Source organism: Bos javanicus, chromosome 22 (assembly GCF_032452875.1).
Source record: "Bos javanicus breed banteng chromosome 22, ARS-OSU_banteng_1.0, whole genome shotgun sequence".
In the NCBI taxonomy this organism is placed as follows: Eukaryota; Metazoa; Chordata; class Mammalia; order Artiodactyla; family Bovidae; genus Bos; species Bos javanicus.
In genome coordinates this window covers 47,534,656-47,557,963 of record NC_083889.1, presented here as the reverse complement: position 1 = coordinate 47,557,963, position 23,308 = coordinate 47,534,656, and the positions used below count along the sequence as shown (strand labels likewise).

The 23,308-nt window shown below is 46.7% G+C and overlaps 1 protein-coding gene across 22 annotated transcripts in view; it reads left to right on the top strand.

Moving 5' to 3' along the window:
- Positions 1 to 344: 344 nt before the first annotated feature.
- The window catches only part of CACNA1D (calcium voltage-gated channel subunit alpha1 D), a 362,663-nt gene continuing 339,699 nt past the window's right edge, over positions 345 to 23,308 (top strand). For all 22 annotated transcript variants that reach the window (XM_061396674.1, XM_061396665.1, XM_061396667.1 and 19 more), the window contains exons 1-3: positions 345 to 787; positions 2,754 to 3,063; positions 6,793 to 6,898. In XM_061396674.1, the coding sequence (XP_061252658.1) occupies positions 721 to 787; positions 2,754 to 3,063; positions 6,793 to 6,898 (483 nt within the window). In that variant the 5' untranslated portion in view covers positions 345 to 720. The remainder of the gene's footprint in view (positions 788 to 2,753; positions 3,064 to 6,792; positions 6,899 to 23,308) is intronic.

Here is a 23,308-nt window from a genome sequence, read left to right as displayed (position 1 = left end):
GGCCCCCGAGTCCCACGCGGCGGCCACCCGCACCGCGTGGGCCGTGCGGGGCGAGCCGCGGGTCGGCCTCTGATCGCCGGGGCGCAGCGCAGCCTGTGGGAGGCCCGGGGCGGGCGGGGGGAGGGAGGAGGACGCGGCGGCGGGCGCGCAGCGTCGCCAGGGCGAAGCCGGCGTGCGGCGCGGCGCGGCGGGCGCGGAGTGAGCGAGCGAGCGCCTCCGTCCCCGGATGTGAGCTCCGGCTGCCCGCGGTCCCGAGCCAGCGGCGGCGCGGGCGGCGGCGGCGGGCACCGGGCACCGGGCACCGCGGCGGGCGGGCGAGCGGGCGGGCATGGGGGGCGCGCCGAGCGGCCCCGGCGGCCGGGCCGGCATCCCCGCGGCGTCCCTCCGCTAGAGGGGGGGACCAAGCCAATTCTCCTTTGCAGCAAAAAAATTTGCATGTATATATTATCAGGATAATATATACATCTGATCTTATTTTTTAGAAAAAGTTTATTTTGCTCCAATTTTGAAAAAGAGGGAGCGTGGGTGGCCAGCGGTTTTTTATAAATTATTCTTATTTTCTGTTATCTGTCCCCGTCCCTCCCCACCCCCTGCTGAAGCTTGACTAAGGGCAGGGACCGCGGCTCTTACCTATCGGTCACCCCCTTTACCCGTTCCTCCCCCGCCCCAACGCCTAGCACAGTGCCCTGCACACAGTAGGCGCTCAATAAATGTTCGTGGATGATGATGATGATGATGATGAAAAAAATGCAGCATCAACGGCAGCAGCAAGCGGACCACGCGAACGGTGAGCAGCCAGAGCCTGGGCACCCGCTGCCAAATCTCATCCTTGTCATGGTCCTCCTCTTTCCACCCCCTCTTCCTTCTCACCCCCCTCCCGTCTCTGATGCGCTGGTGGGTTGAGGGGGTTGGAGAGGATGCTTCTAGCTCGGTGTCATCTACATAGAAAGGGGAGATGCGTGACAACCACTCCATTCTCCCCTTCAGGCCTTGAATGTCAGAGTTAATTCTGCATTTGTGGGGTGGGGTGGCCGTGGGGTCCGTGGAGTACGGTGCCGCCGCCGCCGCCGGAGGGGCGGTGAGCCTAGGTGATTCGGGTTCAGTGTCCTCGGGCTCAACTTTCCTCCAACGCTCGCGAGCGATGGGAAGAGGGTGGCTGTGAGTCTTCAGCCCGAGCCCCCTTTCTAGCCTCTTCGCCTCCTTTCCCGCCCCCTGGTATATTAGGAAGAAGGTCTCTGGTGGCATCTGGAAAATTACAGGGTTGCCAGGTTTCACCCTTCTCGTCGGTGGGTGAAGCACTTTGCTACCCTTGAAAGGGAGGCTGGGTCTCGGAATCGCTAGCCAGAGGGTCGGATGGAAAGTGTATTCCCGCTCCCAGCGCCGCTGTGCACACGTCGGTAACCTAGCAATGCCCGGGGAGTCACAGCCGCCGTGGGGCTCCCCTCCCTAGCCCGGCCCGGGCACCACGTGCAGTTACCACGCTGCCGGCCGGCCCGGCTGGGTCGAAGGAAGAGGGTGCAGCTCCTGGCCAGCCCTCTTCACTCCTCCTTAGAGGTCGCTGGAGTCCCCACAGCTCTCTGTGGGCTCACATCTTTCCCAATGAGCGCTCCCCAAGGTAAGACTTGGGACGACTCCTCCCCTGGTTCAGACCTCTGCTGCCCACTCCTGTGGACCCCTCTCAGGCTGCTAACCAGGCAGACCTGTGCTCGGCTCTGACTCTCCCTTGTGCTCTTTACTTAGCAAGAATTGGTTTCACAAATGCCCATCCCTCTCGTTGTGACTTCTGTCTCAGTAAGGAGGTTGTGACCCAAGGCAGGCAGGTTCCTGGGAGACCTGCCTGGGTCCTGGCCTGACCCCAGGCTGGAGAGGGTTTTGCACATGAAGCCTCCTTGGGGTTCTATCCTGTGTGTACTTGGGTCCCAGCCTATGCTGAGATGGTTCCTGTTTAGGCCTTGAGGGCCCCTGACATAACTCAGCCTGTCTCTTCTAGGTGTAAGGATGCAGGCTGCCTGCCTTGTCTGTTTCTCTGGTTGCTGGTTTGGCTGCTGCGGCTGCAATTTAAAATGCAAAAAAGCCCTAAAGATGTTTTCTGTTTTCGGAAGCCTGTGGAGGAAATGAGTCCCAAGCATCATGAATTTTCATTTGCAGGAAGTGTCAGTGCATAATCTAGGTATTTGTTATGGGGCTCTTGGTATTGCCCTGGTGCCAGTGGTGCCAGTTTTTATTTATTTTTCCCATGCTGAAAAAAATGCATTTGTGGCTGTGGAAAGATGTTGGAGTAACACCCTGAAAATGATTAAGACTATTGAATTATTGCCACTGCTTTTTTTTTTTTTTTTTTTGGTGATGGTAGTTATTTTGGAGGAAAGCTGTGGTATATATCTGTTAACTCACTAGAGATACACGGGTTTTGAAAGTCAGAAAAGATGTGGAGTATAAGTGGAAATGACCTCAGTTTGTCTGAAGGAAGGCACTGAAAGACTTCTTGTGAAGATATGGATGTAGAGAGGTACTAACCCATTGGGCGAAATGCAGCGGTCGTGTGTTATTGACACTTTGGGCAGAGCTCAGGGACTTTCTTGCTGCTCTGGCTGACCTAACCCTGCTTCTGAAAAATAGAATATGAGGTTTCCAGTGCAAACATGGGGATGATTTCCCTGCTCTTCTTGATGGGGAACCACTTCAGCTTTCTTCTGACACTGGATTCTCATTGTGTCATTTTTTTTTTAATTTTTCTTTTTCCTTCTTCCCAGAGGCAAACTATGCAAGAGGCACCAGGCTCCCTCTTTCTGGTGAAGGACCAACTTCTCAGCCGAATAGCTCCAAGCAAACCGTCCTGTCTTGGCAAGCTGCAATCGACGCTGCTAGACAGGCCAAGGCTGCCCAAACTATGAGCACCTCCGCACCCCCACCTGTCGGATCTCTCTCCCAAAGAAAACGTCAGCAATACGCCAAGAGCAAAAAACAGGGTAACTCGTCCAACAGCCGACCTGCCCGTGCCCTTTTCTGTTTGTCTCTCAATAACCCCATCCGAAGAGCCTGCATTAGTATAGTGGAATGGAAGTATCCTTTTATGGGGGAAGTGTTTCTCATTTTCTCTTTTACCATCTGTTCTTTAAAAGGATTTGTTGTCTGGAATGGCACTTAACAAAGTGATAGCACTTTGGAATGTGAGCAACAGAAGCCGTGTGTACAGGGTTTCATGGTATATAATTTCCTATCTCCTCTGGGTACAGAAGGGTATCTCTCTGGGTAAATTTAGGCTACTGTGTGTGTGTGTGTGTGTGTGTGTGTGTGTGTGTGTGTAGTGGTGGTCGGGGGGGCAGGGAATGACAACCTGAAACTTACATTAACCTTTGGTCATCTGACACTAGATGGCTAGTTGAAATGCACCTTTGCTTTTTGGCAGCGGTATGAATTGAAGCTATTGCAAATAAGGTATGCTCCTTAAAAAATAAAACTCTACTAGGAATAAATACATTTTTGACCTTTAGTGGAATTCTTCTCATTCTGATGTTTGAAATTTGCTTTGGATACTCCAATTAATGCTAAGGTTGCTTGTAGGTCTGCCATTTGGTGAGTCTGATTGTTCAGGTAGCTACAAATATGAACATTTGCTTCAGAGGGAGGGAGCGATTTGGTCATCAGTGCTATGATTTCCTGGAATTTCCTTTTGACAAGTTCCAAAACAGCATTTGAAATGTGAGCATGAGGGAGCCTGTGGAGGGAGAGGTTTGTGTGTGCCTCTTCTTCCAAAGCCCGTGTGAGTTAGCGCCCAGGCCTCTCCGTGGAGGAATTTGCAGTTGTTGCCTTTATAAAAAAAAAATTCTGTATCCTTGGACTGGAGTTACATTTCTGGGTTTCTCCTTTGTATTTTTAAACCTGAACTCCAAATGCCCCAGGCAGGTTATTAGGGCTCAGATCTTGGAAAACTGGGGTGCATTGCCTGCTCAGCCCCTCCCTTAACCTGGAGGCCAGGCTCTAGTTCCTGCCACCCATCAGAAAAGGTTGACTGAGGTCTTCTTTCTGAGCAAATAGCTTTCTAATTAGTCAGATGATTCACTGGTTTGGGTAAAGCACAGCATTTCCTTTTCCCAGAATTATATTTGGGGTCGACCCGGGCCCTTGAGTAGTTCCTAGGCTTGGGAAGGAGTATGTATGTAGGGCTTTCCCACCGAGCCCGGGTCAAGAGGCCATGCTCTAAAGAGAGGATACTGGTTACCAGCTGGCTGGCGAGTGGAGCTGGAACCCCCTTATCATTTGAGTGCCTAGCGAGGCAGCCTTCTGTCTCAGCTGGCTATTTTCTGTGCTCACGGAGAGTTAAAATGAGGTAACTGTCTAGAAAGGTTGTAGAGAGAGTAGCCCAGGGTAGGATTTGAGGGGTTTTCATGTGCGTTTCCTTTCCAGAACAGATGTCTCTTCTCCAGCGGGTGCTGCGGTGTCTCTCACATGGCTGGGGTTGTGTGGATGTGTTTTTCTGTATAGGTTCTTTTTGAGTCTGAGGACTGAACACTGGTGTTGGCCCAGGAGGGAGTGGGATCCACAGGGAGGGGGTGTCCCTCAGGAGGGGTGGTCTCTCAGTGACATGGTAGGAGCACTTAGTCAGATCGTACTTAGTCACAAAGGTCTCCTCCCCCTCAGGTTGGCTTGACGTGACTCTGAGTAAGCAGAGACCTCTCAGTGGGGTCATTAATTTCATGCGGAGTGAGGTGGGAGGCCTGGTGCTGTTTCTCTTTGTGCACCGTAATTTGTATATAGTAATTTATGTGAACGGAGTGAACTCCTGGATGGTGCTGCTGACTCCCTTTCCCGTACCACCAGACACGTATGTGCAGGAATTAGGGGCTGTGGCTGCCAGCACAGGGAGAAGCCGCCCTGCAGACGGGAAGCGTTTACAGAAGAGATTCTGAAACGATATGTGATGTGTTGTTTTCAGTTGACAGTTTCCTTTAAGTTCTGGGAGCAGGGCATAGACAGCCTTCTAAAGTCAGCTGTGCCAGGCTCTGTCAGCACTGGGTGAATGAGTTTTTTGAACCTGCTGTTTGTTTATACATGCAGGCAAGGCAGTATGTCCTGCACTTGGGAGAACAAGGAAGGGAGATTTAGGATCAGCCCCATCTATTTCTCTGACACTGTTCTGCTTGGCTTGTCAGAATCTTGTGGCAGAAGGAGAGGATCCAGCATTACCTGCAATCTGAAACTTTTTTTCACTGTGATGAAAAAAGTAGTCTTTTGTTTGGTTTTCCTAAATAGCATTAGTACTTCTCTGATTTGCTGGTTTATCATCTAGGTATCAGGAAATTTAAAAGGCAGAATGGTGATGTGGGAGATGGAAGAGGCAGTGAGTGTGTTTCCATATAGGATGGCTTTGGGGCAATTGACTTTTTAAGTTTTAGAAGGAATTGCCAAAAGGAAAGATGAAAAGGAGTTTCTCAAGTCTTTTTAAAGTAGATTGCCTTAAAGTTGGATCCCTACATAAGATATTTTGTAATACTAGGTGAGTTAAAAGAATAACTATGAGGGAAGGAAAAGTGTCTTGACAAATAAGCCCATCAAATTAGTAAGGAAATAACATCATTCACATCCATGTTTCAGTGAGTGTTAAAGTCCTTCAGAAGGTTGAGGTTTCATGAAATGCAATGGAACAGAGACATGAGGGGTCTTTATTTCCTTCAGCATCTTTGGATTTTCCAGAAGGAAGTCCAGGTAAATGCAGAAAATCTGTGCACGTCCTCCCAGCTTTAGGACTTGGAGGTGTTTAGTGAAACTGTGGCTTTGCCTTGAGTGGATGAGCGTTTGGGAGAAACAGTGCTGTACAACCAAGCCTGGAGTTAGGGATTAGATTGGTGCTTGTGAAACCTTGCATTTGGAAAGGCTGAAAACCAAGAGAGGAAAAACAGTCATTTTTGGCAGATGTCAAATTTTGTATTGCCAGTTTTGACAGTGTCTCTTAATAACACCAGAATGTTTAAGCAAGTATCTGTTGAGGCTGCTCACAGAGTGATTCTTCCAGACAGACCCCTGAGATTTAGAAATGTTAAATCGAACTCTGAAAGTGTCTGGTGCTGATTTCTTATGGCCTTGTATTTGATTTGTTTATGAATTGAACACAATAACAACACATTATAAACAGAGCTACAGTCCAGCTCTAATCTGAAACAGTGGTAACTACTGATTAGTAAGGAAAGCAGAGGAGGGAGATGAAGCCTGACTCGCTTGTTACAGGATTGGAATAGCTACGAGACAGTCGCAGGTGGTTTGGAAAAGGTCCTCGGTGACTTGTCCTGTTCTAGTCCAGGCAGGAGATCCAGGCGGACCTGGCCAAGAAGAGCCACCAAGAAAATGGCTCTAGCACATGGTGGCAGGGATTTGTGAAAGAGATTTATCTCATGATGATTTTTCTTTGTGTCTACAACAGCCAGGAATTTAGCTTTCTAAGGCCCTTGTTGCTGTGAAAACGACACGAAGCAGAAACCTGGTTCACACAGTGCCCTAATTGGATGGACTTTTAGGTTTTCATATAGAATGTCCAACAGAAGGATGAGTGTAACGTAATCCTTACCACAGAAGAAAAGGACTCGTGGAGAGGTCATTTGATAGGAAGATCTGCTGTGAGTTGACCACTGATGATTACTGCTGCTGGAAACCTCATCGTCACAGCAGTCATTTGAATAAGGATTTGTGTGTAAGATTGTCATTTAAAAAGCAGTTCAAGATGGTGTGATTGAGAGTGTGATGAGAGAGATGGTGTATGTTAGCATGACACATATAGACCTTAACAAAAACTTTCAGACCATTTGACATATTTATATTATTGGCTATTTTTGCCAATTGTGTGGCCTTAGCTATTTACATCCCATTCCCTGAAGATGATTCTAATTCAACAAATCATAACTTGGTAAGTGTCCTTAGAATTGCTGCTTGTCTTGATGTGTGCTTGTCATTGACCTCAGTACTGAAGTGGGCAGCTGGCTTTCTGAGTGGTTGAAATTTACAATGATGCGTGTGATGTTTCACAGAGTTTTGCAGCAGTGGTTTTTTTTTTTTTCTCTTTTGAGCTGTATTCTCAAATTTATACTGAATGAATGAAGTGTTTAAAGTCATGAATTTTGTATAAATAGATGTGAAACTTTTCATGGAAGAGGTTTGTAGCAGATTTAAAAATAACTTTTCTCTCCATGTAGCCTTTTTTTTGGTTCTGCCATTCTCTTCCTGGTAATGTTAGCTTTTTTTCCCTTATCTAGTGTTATTTGGGAGTTTGGGGTACTTTGGTCGATTTTTCTGGTAAGTAGAGAGTTATCATGTAGATTTTGTACATCAGCTATTGTTGCAGAAGTAGAACACGACAAAACTAATCATCATAGAACATAATTCTGAGAATAATATAATAGAATGTCTAAGTTCCTCCTGTTAGTCCTATGACATGCTCCAGGATAAAATGATTCTATAGTGAAATAAATTGGGATACTTCCATATACTTTATTGCTCTCTTAAAGATTTATCGTGCACATTAACTCAGTAAAAGCTCCAGGAAAGTCTGTAGTTAAAAAACCAGTTTCATTTTGTTTAACTCAGCTTAGTCCCTAAAAGTAATTGGTCATGGATTCTTTAAACATTTTTTTGGCAGCATGCATCACAGTGTTTCATGGAACTTCCTTTGGGAAAGGTTGATATCGTTAAAAAAAAAAAAAAAAGCACTGAGAAGCACTGGAATGGGACTAGGAATTGTCCCTCTGGGCTGTTAACTGGCTGTATTTTGGGGCGTTTCCCAGATCCTTTCTGCATTGCTGTTGACCCATCTGTCAATTCAGGGGACTGGACGAGAAGATCGCCAGGGTTGTTTTTACCTCTGACATCCTGTAATCTTGCCTTGATGATTCAGAATTCAGAATTTTTCTGGTGCTGTGGCATCCTCTTTGCAAGGATCAGTCCTTCATGACCGGAGCCCATGCAGAAGTGAGGTGCATGAGGGCCTGGTCCCGGGTAACAGCAATTCTCTCTCCTGCTTTGCTTTTCCCTCGCTCAGCTGGTTCCATTTGTTTTTGGTTTCTTCTGTGGAAGCTGTATTTTAATAGGTCTGAATGTTCTTAGCTGTGTGTGGTAAAGGTAGAACTAGGTGGGGAGAGCTCTCCCAGGGTCTGGAGACGGTGACCGTATGCTCTTATGACTTTAGACTTCACGGTTTATGTACGGGATTTCATGTTGCATCTCTCATGTGCAGCATATTTTATATGTAGTGTGATGTCTCTTCATCTTTGGGCTTTTGTAGTCTGCTGTGTAGAGAATTTTAAAAAATTATGGATACTGCTACCGCAAGAACAACTGGAAATGGGAGTTGGATATACAGATAAAGACTGACTGTTAGTATATATTTATACTGTGTTAGAGATGATTTGTGTGACTCTGGCTATTTTAAATAGCTTCTGATTTGGTTGTAGACATGTGCCTTTAGACAGTCATTTCAAAGGAGAAGCAGAAGTAGTGAAAAGCCCCCATCAGTGGGGCTAGATCATCAGTCTAGGCCACAGATGGTGTCAGCCTTGTTACCAAATTTAACAACGTGGATGGTGACCCAGTTTGTTGCTTTTTGTAGCTCAAGAGAACATGATTAAACAAACTTAGAAAATAAATACCTTTCAGAAAGGCAGATTAATTCAGATCAATGGAATAATTAATGTAGCTGCATGTATAAGTCAATTGATATTCCGATTTTTTTTTCCCCCAGGGAAATTTAGGGCACTAATATAAGAAGTGTCAGACCATTTGGATTTCTCAGCTAATAACTGAGGGAATAAATATAGGAAATAAACACACTATAGGAAATGAATAAATCTCTCTTCCTAACCCCTGCAGTCCCTCGCCAGTGGATCTTTTCTTGACAGTTCTTAAATAGTGGTCTTTGTGGATGGGAGAGGGCAGGGTGTTAGTTTGGCAAGCCTTTTTAAAAAACCAACATTTATTTCTTTGACCTCTTAATATTCTAAGGCTTAGAGCATTCTAGTTTGTGTCTTCGTTTACTTGGCTGGTCACATGGCCGGATGAGTTTAATCTCTGCCTAACTCTTTAAATATCTCTTGTCCCACTGTGGGAAGGGAAAACTGTGGATTCCCCCCTGACTCTCATCAAGGTCCCATGCCATGTCAGTCTTCCTTCCAGGGAGCAAGTTTTTTTTTTTTTTTTTTTAATATATGTGACCCCATTTATACCAAAGTGATTGCTCTATTTTGGGGGTTGGTTTAGAGGCAGCTGAATGAAGCTTATTTTTCATCTGTAGTAAATACCTTTCAATGAATGTGAATGGCAAAACAAAGGGCAGAGACCCATACGGATTGCAAAGCTGTACGTGTCAGGGAGCTGGTGGTTTCCTTTGCCTGCAGGCTCTGTTGGGAATGTGGATGTTGAGCACACAGAGTACAGTTCAGGGCCAGTTTTGTGGAAGATGTTTTTGCCTGTTGCAGGTAGTTTGTCGTGAAATTATTACTTTCGTTGCCTAAGAAATGTGGCCATTACCCTCGGTCCAGTGTGGGTTTGGCCTGGGTTGCACGTCACTGAGCCAGCTTTGGGCATTTGAGATTACCTTGGGGGCAGCAAGTTTTCCCAGGGGTAGTTTTTATAAAAAAAAAATATATATATATAAACAGTCTCAAGTTTCTGTGCAGCTTTCCTTTGTGGACTTGCAGGGACCCATGGAGGCTGCAGCCATGGAAACGGTGCAACTCAGTTCCCACAGCCATCTCCCTCTTAGATCAGTCAGTCGCAGGGGTTCTTCAGTTCCACTTATTGAAAGCATATATCATTCATTTAATTTTCTTGTTAGCACGGGGCAGGGGCTGCAGAGAGCGCTTCTTTATGGAGTGTCAGAGTGGGGACGATCACAATTCCTGTACTTCATTGTGGTGGAAAATGCTTTATTTGGCTTTCCGAACTTCAGTTTCTCATAAGCAACTGACTTAAGCCTCAGTCTGGGCATCCTGTACCTGGAACTCCCACCCCACTCCTAGGCTCTATAGTGCTAAACAGCCTCAAATTAGAACCTTCCAAAGAGGGGGCACCCAGCTTCCTCAGTGTCTGCAGCCATGGAGTCGGCGGGGGCGGGGGGGCGGGGCATGGCCTCTGCCACCCTGTCCTTTTACCAGGTAAAAGCCCCCCGCGTCTTCCCCTTCCTCTCCATTCACTTTGTGGCCGGGTGGCATGACCCTGAGGCTTCAGGAGCCACCTGCTCTCCGAAGGAAGTCCAAGTCCTCCTTGGTCTTCCTGACCTTTTCTGGTTGACTCCCTGTGCCTCTCCTTCATGCCCCCCACCCCACCCTATTCTATTCACCCACCAGCCTTTCCTAAACACCCCTCCCTACTCTGGTCCACCTCCTGGCCTTTTCTCCATCTGAAATACCTCTTCCCCCCTCCCACCCCTTCATCGTCATCACTGTCCTTAGGAAGAATCTTAAAAGGACGTCTCTTCGGTGAAGCCTTTTCTGAACCTGATTAGAAGTAACACTGTTATCTGAACTGTTCTCCTGGCACTTTGCACATGAAACACTCTATATTTTAGTTATGTATGTGCACATCTTATCTTTATCTTATCAAGCCTCTTCAGAATACAATTCACAGTGAATCCTTTTGGAACCCCACCAGCACGGAGCCCGAAGGTGTGTACATGATGTTCATAAACGCGGGTTGTTGAGGACCACTGAATGACCACTCTCAGGAGAATCTCCTCACCCTTCAGTCTTTCCTCTGAACTCAGGATCTCCTCAGGTGGCAGGCCTCTCCGTGGACGCCTCCCAAATCCTTGGTTGGGGGTGGGTGGCAAGTTCCAAGTGTTCACTCTTGAAGAGCTGAGGGTCTTCTGACCCTGCTTCTTATGTCCCGGTGGCTGAGGCGCCACTGGAGCTGGGTTTCCCTACTGAGCATTCCTGTAGATTTTGTGCTCCGGCTCCAGGGCCAGTAGTAGCAGGGTGCTGGGAGGCTCCCTGGGAAGCATGCCGCCTGGGGCTTCTTGTCAGTGAGACCAGATGCTTTACGAGGGCCGGGAGTGCTGGGGGACAGCCTACTTTGATTGCATTCTGTCCTCCATGGCTGAGATCCCCACACTGTGTTTCCTGGGTTTAAAAAGGAAGTTCATTGGCTCTGCATGCTCCAGGGTTTAGCATCTCACATAGTGTATGGTGTGAATTGAACTGAAATACCTGAGACACAGTGTCATCACTTGGCTCCCTGGGCTCTGCCTAGAAGGTGGCTTTTAGTTCCGTACCTCGTCTCTGTGTCTTTCTGTTTGAACTGTGTGTCTTTCTGCGTGCCTCTAGATTCTGTTTTTTTTTTTTTTTTTAAGGATTGCTCCTGTGTTGCCCTCACTGCAGCCTTCTCTGGTCCTTGTCCGCACAGTCTACCCCACCAGCCTGTGTAAATAGTACTTGCTTTCCTCTTTGCAGACATTCACCCCTTTTCACCTTATTCTGTAACTACTGTGGGATGTCGCTTGGTGTGTGCAGTGCAGTTCTGTATATGGTCTCTGGGCTCTGACAGCCTGGCTCTTTGGATGATGAGCTAACTGACTTTGGACGAATGTAGCACATGCTGAGGCTGGAGTCTGGTTGATCTCTGTGGTGTTGTGAGCTTCACTCTGCATACGGGCACAGTAGGCACACGAGGAAATGCATGTGAAATGAGTAGGTCCATAAATGAAAGACGTGCAGGGCTCCGTGGCATGTCCTTTATAGATTAGTAGTTAATTTTCAACAATTGGCTAATGATTAATGTTTGCCTGAGAGGCTGACTTTCATTGTCCAGTATTAATGACAATCTCAGGAAATACCTGTCAGAGTTTGCCTTAAATTTCAGGGTTGTATATTTCTTGGCAAATTTAGCTCTTTGTATTTGAAGCAGGAGAGAAGTAAGACACGTGCTTAATACTTTTTGAATCCCTGCGTCATAAGCCGGCTTCTGTGCTCAGCATTGTGTGTGAACCATGTGTGAGTGGTTGTACTTGTGTGTGTATGTGTGTTTGTGAGACATTTCGTTTGAAGGTTGGTGGAGGGAGGGCAGCAAAATGACCAGACTGGATGGACTTGTGTAGTAACATTTAATCCAGATGTGGTTTCCTGATCTTAACGGTGAATCCATTTATGTCTTGTACAAGTTATAGCATCTCTTTTGTCATCTTACCTCATGTTGACAGAGAACGAGTTACCCAGATTGACCTTTTATTGAACAGATTTTGAGTATTGGCAGTTTTTTGGAAATCAAATCCAAGTCTTAAAGGATTCAGATTTACTTCTATTACTTCCTTAAGAAGAATTCCCAAAGGATCCTTTAAGGATTGTTAAAAAGTGAATCTCATTGTTTTATAGACACACCTCAAACACTGGAACTTTCCTGCTTAGACCCTTTAAAAATGAGCCTATCTTAGAGACTTCCCTGGTAGTCCAGTGATCAAGACTTTGCCTTAATGCAGACGCCACAGGTTTGATCCCTGGTCAGGAAACTTAAGAACCCCCATGCCTTGTGGCCAAAAAAGACTGAAACATAAAATGGAGGGAATATTGTAACAAATGTACTAAAGACTTTAAAAATGGTCCACACCAAAAGACACTTAAAAAAACGAAATGTATTTAAAAAAATGAGCCTATTTTGGAGTGAGGATATATTGGTATATTGGCCAGAACTTGTTGGATTACCAGTTGCAGAAACACAAATTGGCTTAGTTGGGGAAAAAAGAAGTACGTGTGTGTTTGTAATTTATTAACTGAGCTAACTGAAAAGTCCAAAGGGTAGAAACTGTTATCAGATACAGCTGGAAAGGGGGCTTAAAAGAGGGACTCGGGATCCCACCCTGCACCCCAGCACCCCTGTCCCCCAGGCACAGTCTGACTGGCCTCCAGCAGCTCCCCCTTACACACCACCTGAAATGTGCATCTTATAAGCCCACTTCAGGGAGGGTCTTTGGGGTCCCTCCCTGGGAGATGCATTCCTTCTTTAACCTCAGTTCAAGTTCAATATTTTAAAAATGATTGTGTGAGAAACAGAAGACCCATGTAGCAGATTCATGGGTAGCTTCTTTTTCTAACCTAACTGTCTGCAAAACATGAGAAGGACTTGCTATGGAAGTACTTGCCCAGCAGTAGAGACACTTAGTCTTGTTAACTCGGGGTGGTGGTGGTGGTGGTGGTACGGGGGTGGGGGGTACTCTAGAACAGACCCTCACCTGCACCTCCCCTAGGAAAGTCTCTAAAGAGATTGCAGAGGCTCTGGAATGCTGGTGCCTGAGCAGAATGTTACTGCTTGCTTGGATGCTGAGCCGCAGGAAGCGCTGTTGGTGGGTGTCCTTGCCCCGTGGGGTGGCAGTGGGGGTTGGCCGGTCATTCTGGAATAGACTTGAGCCTCCTGTCATGCTCCTAGTCCTGGGGCCCTCTGCCGTCAGCCCTGCAGGATATGTCCCCAAGACCTGTTCTGGCCATGTGTTCGAAATAGGAAAGTGCCAGAAGGTGTCTTCCCTTTTTAATTCAGGTGAGATTGGGATTCTCACAGCTGGGGTTCTTGTGGACAGTGATGTGCTTGACTGGGCAGGCAGACTGGCCCTGGGAGGTGGGGAGGAGGGCACAGTGAGAAAAGCTAAAGATGGGGTTGGAAGAGGAAGTGTCTGAGTGAGGACCCGTCCCCTCTGTGTGCATGAGGGCTGGGGCAGAGTGTGGTGGGTAGATAGACAGATGGCTGTTTTTCTGACACACACCTTGTAGCATGAAGACTTCTTTTGGAGATTTTTAACTAAGCAGGGCCCCAGACACTGTCCAGACTGGGGAAAATGACTTTCTTATCCAGAACCACAAAGCAGTTACTTCTGCTAATTTCTTTTCCTCCTCCTTACTGGTTGATGGGTACATTTAGAAATCACCTGTTGAAATTTTTGAATGACTGAATGTGAGGGTCAGGCTGGAGGGAATTGGGGGACCGTCCTGAGGGAGGGAAGGCCAGCTGCACCCTTCTCAGGAGAGATGCGGCTAACAGGTGGACCCCACCTGGGAAGGAAGGAGAGGGTATCTTTGGTCAGCTTGGCCTGAGGATGCAGAGCAGGCTGGCTGTGAGGTTCATGATTTCCCAGCCGTGGTCATCTTCTGAGGGGCCCACCCTGCCTCCTTTCCTTGCATCCATGGGGAGGTCTAGCACGGCATACTCACACTTTTGTAGTGTGTAAGGACTCTTGTTTATAAGACAGGAAGTCGAGGCACCATTATTCAGCAAATATTTATTGAGACCTGCTCTGCAAAGCATATCAGACTGAGGGGTCCAGGCCTGTAGCTTGTAGCTGGTGCTGTGGTGGGCTTCCTGTGCCATGTCGCCCTTTCATGAGGAAAACCTACCACGTGGGGTCAGAGAAAGGCTTTCTTTGTTTTTCATATTTTGTGTTCTTACAGTAAATCATCATTCAAACTTATAGAAATAGTTTATATAAATAATACACACATATGTTCTTCTAAACTATTGAAACAATACAGATAAAAATGACTGTATTGTTTTGCCTATCCAGCTCCTTCTAATTATAATAATCAGTTTCATAATTTTTTTTTTTTAAACTACGTCTGTATGTGTTTAACATCTGTGCGTTTTGAAATAGGTATCTATGCAGTTTGGGTATTTTAAAATTTTACACAAGTGGAAGGAGACTGTGTGCATTGTAAAGCTTATATGTTTGCTCCCTTAATGTGTCTTACAGATCTTTCCATATCTGTGTGTAGAAATCTGACAGCTCCTTAGCCGCCATAAAATATTCCATGTATGTGTCATAGTTTATTTAGTTATTCTCTTTCTGGTGAGCAGTTAGGTTAGTTCCTAAAGTTTTGCTGTTTGAAACAATGCTGCCTTGAACATCCTTGTATGTGCTCTTTATGTGTACAAGTAAACATTTCTCGGGATAAGTACTTAGAAGTAAACTCTCTGGGTGGGAGGACAGTGCGTTTTAATTCCATACTTCCTGCTGCATTGGCTTCCACTAAGCCCCTATCGATTTACACTCCCACCCCCGCAGCTCCTTGAGATCAGTCGGCCTTTGATGAGTGACCTCATTTGTTCCTTATCTCAGGCCATGGGAAAGGAAATCTTAGTGGCTTGGAGAGAGTACAGCCTCTTTCTTGGATGTCTGGTAGACACCCAGAGCATCTGGTTAGAGCAGCAAGTCCTGGAACCCTGAGCACCAGACTCGTCATCTCTTTTGAACCACTGACTGAGATGAAAGGCATCAAGGCTGCTTATTCTTTCCCTTGCTTTGGGTGCCATGCACTTGGGGACCGGGATTCTTTTTTTTTTTTCTTTGTGAGAATTCGTTTTTAAAAAATTTTATTATTATTATTTTTTTACTTTACAATATTGTATTGGTTTTGCCATACATCAACATGCATCTGCCATGGGTGTACACGTGTTCCCCAATCCTGAACCCCCCTCCCACCTCCCTCCCCATACCATCCCTCTGGGTCATCCCAGTGCACCAGCCCCAAGCTTCCTGTATCCTGCAGCGAACCTGGACTGGCGATTTGTTTCCCATATGATACCATACATGTTTCAATGCCATTCTCCCAAATCATCCCCCGCGCCCCCCACAGAGTCCAAAAGACTGTTCTATACATCTGTGTCTCTTTTGCTGTCTTGCATACAGGGTTGTCATTACCATCTTTCTAAATTCCACATACATGCGCTAGTATACTGTATTGGTGTTTTTCCCTCTGGCTTACTTCACTTTGTACAATAGGCTCCAGTTTCATCCACCTCATTAGAACTGATTCAAATGTATTCTTTTTAATGGCTGAGTAATACTCCATTGTGTATATGTACCTTAGCTTTCTTATCCATTCATCTGCTGATGGTCTAGGTTGCTTCCATGCCCTGGCTATTATAAACAGTGCTGCGATGAACATTGGGGTACACGTGTCTCTTTCAATTCTGGCTTCCTCAGTGTGTATGCCCAGCAGTGGGATTGCTGGGTCGTATGGCAGTTCTATTTCCAGTTTTTTAAAGAATCTCCACACTGTTCTCCATAGTGGCTGCACTAATTTGCATTCCCACCAGCAGTGTAAGAGGGTTCCCTTTTCTCCACATCCTCTCCAGCATTTATTGCTTGTAGACTTTTGGATCGCAGCCATTCTGACTGACGTGAAATGGGGGACCGGGATTCTTTCAAAGGAAACATTCATTTCAGATAGCTTACAGATAGTGAAAGTGAAAGTGAAGTCGCTCAGTCGTGTCTGACTCTTTGCAACCCCATGGACAGTAGCCTATCAGGCCCTGCAATCCATGGGATTTTCCAGGCAAGAATACTGGAGTGGGCTGCCATTTCCTTCTCCAGGGGATCTTCCCAACCCAGGGATCGAACCCTGGTCTCCTGCGTTGCAGACAGATGCTTTACCGTCTGAGCCACTAGGGATTAGCTGACAGATAAGCAAGTCCCTAATGCAAAAACTGAGCCTTTAGTTTTGCAGTGTTTGCTTGCTACAGTTGAGTTCTAAGGCAAATACTTCCTTCATATTCCTTTTAGTTGTGGAAGAAAAATATCTCACCTGGTATATTTCTGCTATTTCGTGCTCCTTGATTATTAATTATTCTATTTTCACACACAGTAGAACCTTGCTATTATTATGGTATTTATTACAGGATTTGTCCCCCTTTCTACTTCCAAAAGCTCTGATGTGGCTTAGAGAATGGAAGCTGATGAAAGATGGGGCAGCCAGGAATACAAACCAAAAGCAGATCTGCCCAGGTTGCACAAGGCCAACCGTTTGCAAACACCCGAGCACCGAACTGGCCTTTAGGCTTTGTAGCAGTGGTGGCAAAAGGGAGCACTTCTGACTTACAGGGTTTTTTATCCTCTCAACAATGGGAAGCGGCCTCATTCATTGTGAGAGGCACTTTCTAGGAAGCAGATCCAAGCAGGAATCTACAGCATGGGTCCTTGTACAAGGTACTGTTGGGGTGCGGGGAGCTGCGTCTTTGCTGTGCTTTTGTTAACGAGAAATAAATGCCCTGCAAGCAGATGGTCTCTGGATTCAGAGCTCCTGAAGGGTTAGGGCACAGCATTAAACTGGCCTACCGGAGGCACTTCTGTATTCTGTAACAGTTTTGCTTTTTGGTGATATAAATTACTTACAGAACTAAAAACTGGGAAGATTAAAGAAAGAGTAGTTTAAAATAACTATCATTTAATCATATATAAAGTCCTTTTTGGAGCATTTGTTATATGTAAAATATAGTCCATTAAACATACTCACTTACTGCCTTTACTTAGTTTAAGCCTGAGTACAAAAGGATAATATGAATTAATGCAAAGAACCACTCCCAGACCCTCGTTTTGGAAGAGCTGTGGTTTTATTATTTTACTCTAATGTGTACTAAAGAAGTGACCACTATTTAAAAGGGAAGACATCCTTGAATGTTCTTTAGTAAATAGATAACAATGGGGCATAATGAAACACTGTTTAAATGACTCCTTTTAAATTGTACAAAAGTAGCTTGAAAGAGTAAATGGTTAAAATGATGCCCCTTTATACCAGGAATTAGTCCCTTAGCACTTTTTCTTTTTTAAGATAATGCAAAAGTGTGCTTCTTTTTGGGCATTCACAAATTCTGAATTATTGAAATATAAATTAATAGTGAATCTATCTAAAGCTCTCTTCAGAATTTTTATCTGGTGGGACTGAAATTAAACATCAAAGGTTCTAAATTAGAATGTGGGGAAGTGGTGATACCCAGCAAGAATATGGTAAAAGAGAGGTGTTTAAGAAATCTTTTTTTCTAGAAAGCCCTGTGGAGTTGGGACTAGTTTGGTTGGGGCTGAGAAAGCTTTGGTGCTATTTTAGGTTGGTCAGCTGAATAAGCTAACTGATAATCTTAAAGACAGGGGATGGGGGGTGGGGAACAGTAGCTTAGATGCTGGTTCTGATTTACTCTGGGTGGTATTGACTGTGAATCACAGACCCTGTGAGGCTGGGATTGGGCAGGACCCCAGAGACCTTCAGATGGATGTGTTCCTCTTCCAGACCCAGCAGTTGACTTGCTTAGGGTCGCAGTGAGAGAGGAGCCAAGTGGGGTCTGTCTCCGGGTCTGTTTCCTTCCCACCCTCTCTGTTACAGCCGTGAATCCAGGTTGAAATCAGGCATTTCCCATCTGACTGGCAGGTCTGAGGATGCCAGGGGCGCATGTGACATCTGGAAAATCAGATGACAAAAGAATGTCTCTTCAGAACAAGCTGGGCATTCAGCCGACTTTGAGCTATCTCAATTTTTTTATCTCCTCGATTTTTTTTTTTTGTCTTCCATAAGATAGTTTTGATCATCCCTCCCTCACCTTTTTTACTTCATTAATTATTCTTTTACTTGCTTCATGCCTATTAACATACAGGAATCATTTCGCCAAAGATGGCTTCATCATTTTAGGGAAAGAGGGCAGTGGCCAGTGGGTGTGGGATGGTAGGTAGGGATCAGGGGGCCAGTTGACAAATACAGGGGCGGGGGCTGTTGCTCCTTGGTCATCTGGCTCTGGGTGGCTGGCCTACTTTGTCCTCTTGACCATAACAAGGCACAGAGGTAATTGCCTTTGTTACGAGCTCATGGTTGACATCTACTGATCTAGGTGTGCTTTGTATGTGGAATCTCCTTGCTGCTGCTGCTAAGTCACTTCAGTCGTGTCAGACTCTGTGCGACCCCAGAGATGGCAGCCCACCAGGCTCTCCCGTCCCTGGGATTCTCCAGGCAGGAATACTGGAGTGGGCTGCCATTTCCTTCTCCAATGCATGAAAGTGAAAAGTGAAAATGAAGTTGCTCAGTCGTGTCCAACTCCTAGCGACCCCATGGACTGCAGCCTACCAGGCTCCTCCGCCCATGGGATTTTCCAGGCAAGAGTGCTGGAGTGGGGTGCCATTGCCTTCTCCGGTGGAATCGCCTTAGTTCTCCTTTAATCCTCACCATAAAGCCAGGAGATCAGCCCTGGGATTTCTTTGGAAGGAATGATGCTAAAGCTGAAACTCCAGTACTTTGGCCACCTCATGTGAAGAGTTGACTCATTGGAAAAGACTCTGATGCTGGGAGGGATTGGGGGCAAGAGGAGAAGGGGACGACAGAGGATGAGATGGCTGGATGGCATCTCTGACTCGATGGACGTGAGTCTGAGTGAACTCCGGGAGTTGGTGATGGACAGGGAGGCCTGGCTTGCTGCGATTCATGGGGTCGCAAAGAGTCGGACACGACTGAGCGACTGATCTGATCTGATCTGATAAAGCCATGAGGAAGAGACTACTGAGAGCCTCATTTCACAGGTGAGGAAAAACGTCTGGGAGTGGTGAAGCTGCTCACACGAGGCCCCGAGGCCTCCTAATTGGCAGGGCCTGGGTCTGCATCCGGGCTTTCTGCCTCCGCAGCCCACGCTCCAGCAGCAGGCGGTGCAGGCGAGCCGGGCCTCATAGGCCGCTGGCGTCTAAACGCCGGGTAGCGCGATGCCGGGACCTCCAGGTGGGTCTCTGCGCGGGCTTCCCGGCCCTGGTTTTGGTTCAGGCCTGGGTTCGGGGACTGGCCCAGAAACTCCTTCCAGAGGAAGCATTCCCGCCGCCCAGAGGCCTTGCCAGGTCGGGTGGGGCTGTGGCTGGAGAGAGTCAGGGTTGCCCTCTGACCATCTCCTGAGGCGCCTTGTGAACCCAATTAAAATGGGACTTGGAGGAGTTTTAGGTTTGAGCATTGCGTTGATTTTATTGCATTTTCATTCCGTGAAAAGCGTTACTCGTGAAGGGAAGGTGTGGGGGCTCTTGTGCATGGGTCGGTGGTAAGAGTGAGCAGTCAGGGCTGTGGTCACGCTGCTGCTCTTCCTTGCCCGGTCCCTTCCTTTTCTGTAAAAGAGATTAGGCGGCTGGCAGGGTGAGCGGAGCCCTGACTCCTGGGTGACATGGAGTCGTGGGCTCACTGTTGCCAGCGCGGCTGCATCCTTGAGCCTCCCGCAGTCCTGGGAGGTAGGGGTTGCTGTCCTCCGCTTTCCAGGTGAGGAACCTGGGTTCGGGAAGACGGACCGCTGGCTCCTGCCCGTGAGGGAGCAAGAGAATGGGCATCGGGTGAGAGTGGGACCCCTCCAGCCATGCCAGGTTTCCCGGACACTGGGTCAGGGATTTGCTTTCAAAGTCATTTTACAGAAGATGTTTTCAGCGGACAGACCCATTCCTTCTGTTCCGTGAAAAGCCTGAGACGTAGAGGACAGACAGGGTGCTGGAGGGGCCTGGTGTCGTATCAACAGGAAGCTACCCGCCCGTTATAGGAGGCCGTGGACCTGGACTGCACCATCTTCGCTTAGACAGTGGTCAGGGCTGTTGCTTTGCCCTCGGGACACCGGGGAAAGAAAGGAGCTGAGTTAAGTGATCAGGATCTGGTTCCCACAGATGGGAAGCCTGACGCCACCCCCTCCCCCGCCCTACAGAGTTACCGGTGAGGCAACGCAGAACAAATCCAGAGCTCAGCCTCTCGCGAGACTTGGCGCGCGTCCTTGCCCGCATGCTTCCATGGGAACTTGTGAGTCCACGTGACCAGCTGTGTCTTGTTCTTGCTCGGCCCAGGTGGGAGACCCTGGCTCTGTCTGGATTTAAATGTTACTCAGAAGAGGAAAGAAAACAGTGCTAAGGTGCAGAACAGGGGCCCTGGGATTTTTGTTTCTCTTTTCCTCAGTGTAGCCCAGTCGGTGGAGGTTGGTGAGCGTGCCCCTTCCCTTCTCTTTGCGTTATGAGGGTTGGGGTCAGGGAATGCCTCGTAGCTGCTCCTGGATGCCAGCTGGGCAACCATTGAGGCTGGAGGTCCTGACCGTGGGTCTTGACTCTTTGCCATCCTGGTGGTTTGTGAGCTGAAGTTGGGCGCTTTTCCCTAGGAGCTTCACAGAGTCGCCCACCATGGGCAGCCTGTTCCCTGAGCCATATACTTGTGTGTGTTTGGTTACCCTGTTTTCTTATTTCCAACAAGAGTATGAACTTGTTGTGGGCAGGGACCCAGCCTGCCCTTGTTTGCCGCCGCCTCGGCTCCTGGCACGGGGTGTTTGTAAATAGTGGACCAGTTAGTGAAGCATCACCGTGTCTGTGTCAGCTGCTCTGAGGTTGCCTTATCGCTCTGACTGCTTTCTTAATGTGGCCTGATAGTGTCTCTTTGCAAGCTGGGAACAGAACTTTGGGGAGAGGGATAGAGCAATGGAGGGGACCCACAGCAGGACAGAGAGGCAGAGATGGAGATAGGAGAGAGGGAGAGAGACAGGAGGGATGGGAGAGGGAGATATTCCCTTTGGGAGAGAATGTGATTGTTTAATGAAAACAGCAAAACCTACAAAACCAAAAGACGGGGCTCTCTTCAAAGCATTTGTTCTGAGGCTGAGCCCTTGTCCCAGTGATGTAGGAATGCTTGTATTCAGAATCGCTTTCAAAGCCAATTTCTACTTTTCATTTTGCTTGTGTTTCTGGCAAAAGGTAGGGGTGAACCAGGTTGATCACTGACCTTATTCACTAGCCTTTTCCTAAAGAGATTCTGGGTATTTCTGAGAAAATCAAATCTGTCTTCAAAGAGCGCCACATTCTCTTGTCTGTGAAGCTCTCAAGAGGAGGGTGTCCTGGGCTCTGGAGAAGGTCGCCCTGGGAGCTGCTCCGAGGGGTGGCGGTATTCCCAGCACCACACCGCCCGCTTCCCAAGCTTCCTCCTTTGAAGGGAACAACACTTGTTTATGTGATTCTGGTGTGTTGATTAAACAGAACAGCCTTCCTACTTTGCAGTCACACTTCCCTAAGTCTACAGTCCCATCTGGTGCCAAGAATCCATCCCCCTAGACTTTCCTCTTTACCCACTGGCCCCAGGAACACCGTCAGATGACGTATTTCACTCCCAGCTGTAGCCTGGCTTTTAAAGGCCTTCCTTGTCCCTGGCACAACAGACTTTCATGTTACCCCGGAATCAGGGGACTCAGATGTGGGCTTCTCAGAAGTGGGGATACCTGCCTCACCCCCACTAGGACTTGGGGGTCTTGTGAACTGTATCATTCACAGTTGTCGTCTTGGTAATTTTCACAAGTAGAATTCCTTCAGTTCCCAGGAGGGCTCCTTGGGCTTGACTTAGAATATGTGAGTTTCTGCAGTTTTTCTTTCCTTGCCTTTAAAAAAAATGCACTTTTGATCCTGGTTAGGTTAGACTTTTTCATCGTAGCGACAGCAGAAAGAGCTCCACCCTTCCTGTGTGTGAAGTGTGCGAGACGATACAGGCTGCTTTAAAAATAGCCTCTCGTTTATAAGTGTGGCGTCTTCAACTTAAGTCGTGTTCTGTGCACGTTCAGAAGGTCACCACCGGCACTTGTTGGGACCTGGGGGAGATAAATAGCAATTAATTGGTCTCCACTAAGTAGGTGGGATGAAGGCACGCACATTTTTTTTTAAACAGCCTTATTGAGATATAATTTACATACTGTACAGTTCGCCATTTTAAATTATACAATTCAGTGGTTTTATTATATTCAGAGTCATGTAACCGTCATCAAGATCGATCTTATTTTCGTCACCTGAAAAGAAACCCCATACACATTAGCCATCACTCCCTGTTTTCCTCCAGCTTTCCCTCCCTTCCCCAGCCCTAGGGAACCACTAATCTGCTTTCTGTCTCTATGGAGTTTCCTATTTTGGACATTTTATATAAACTAAATTATATGTGTTCTATCAAGTCTGGCTTCTCTCATTTAGTATACTCTTCTTAAGAGTCACTCATGTTGTAGCCTGTATCTGTACTTAATTTCTTTTGTGGCTGAATAGTATTCCATTGTACAGATATGTCACATTTTCTGTGTCCTTTCCTCAATTGGTAGACATTTGGATTGTTTCCATTTTTTGCATTGTGATATTATGAATACTGCTTTGAACATTCATGAACAAGTTTTGTATGAACTTAAATTCTCAATTCTCTTGAGTATACATACCTAGGAGTAGAATTTGCTGGGACATATGGTGATATGGTAACTTTAACATTTTGAGGAACTGTCCAACTGTTACCCAAAGCAGCTGCACCATTTACATTCCCACTAGCATTGTATCAAGATTCCAGTTTCTGCACATCTTTCCTGACACCTGTTAATGTATATCTGCTGGGTTCTAGCATCTTTAGGATGTAAAGTAGTATCTCATTATAGATTTGTAATTTTTATGACTGTGATGTTGAGCTTCTTTCCTTGGGCTTATTAGTCATTTGTATGTATTCTTTAGAGACATGCATATTCAGATTTTTGCCTACTTAAAAAATTGAGTTTTTTTAAATTCTTGAGTTGTAAGAATTTTTTATAT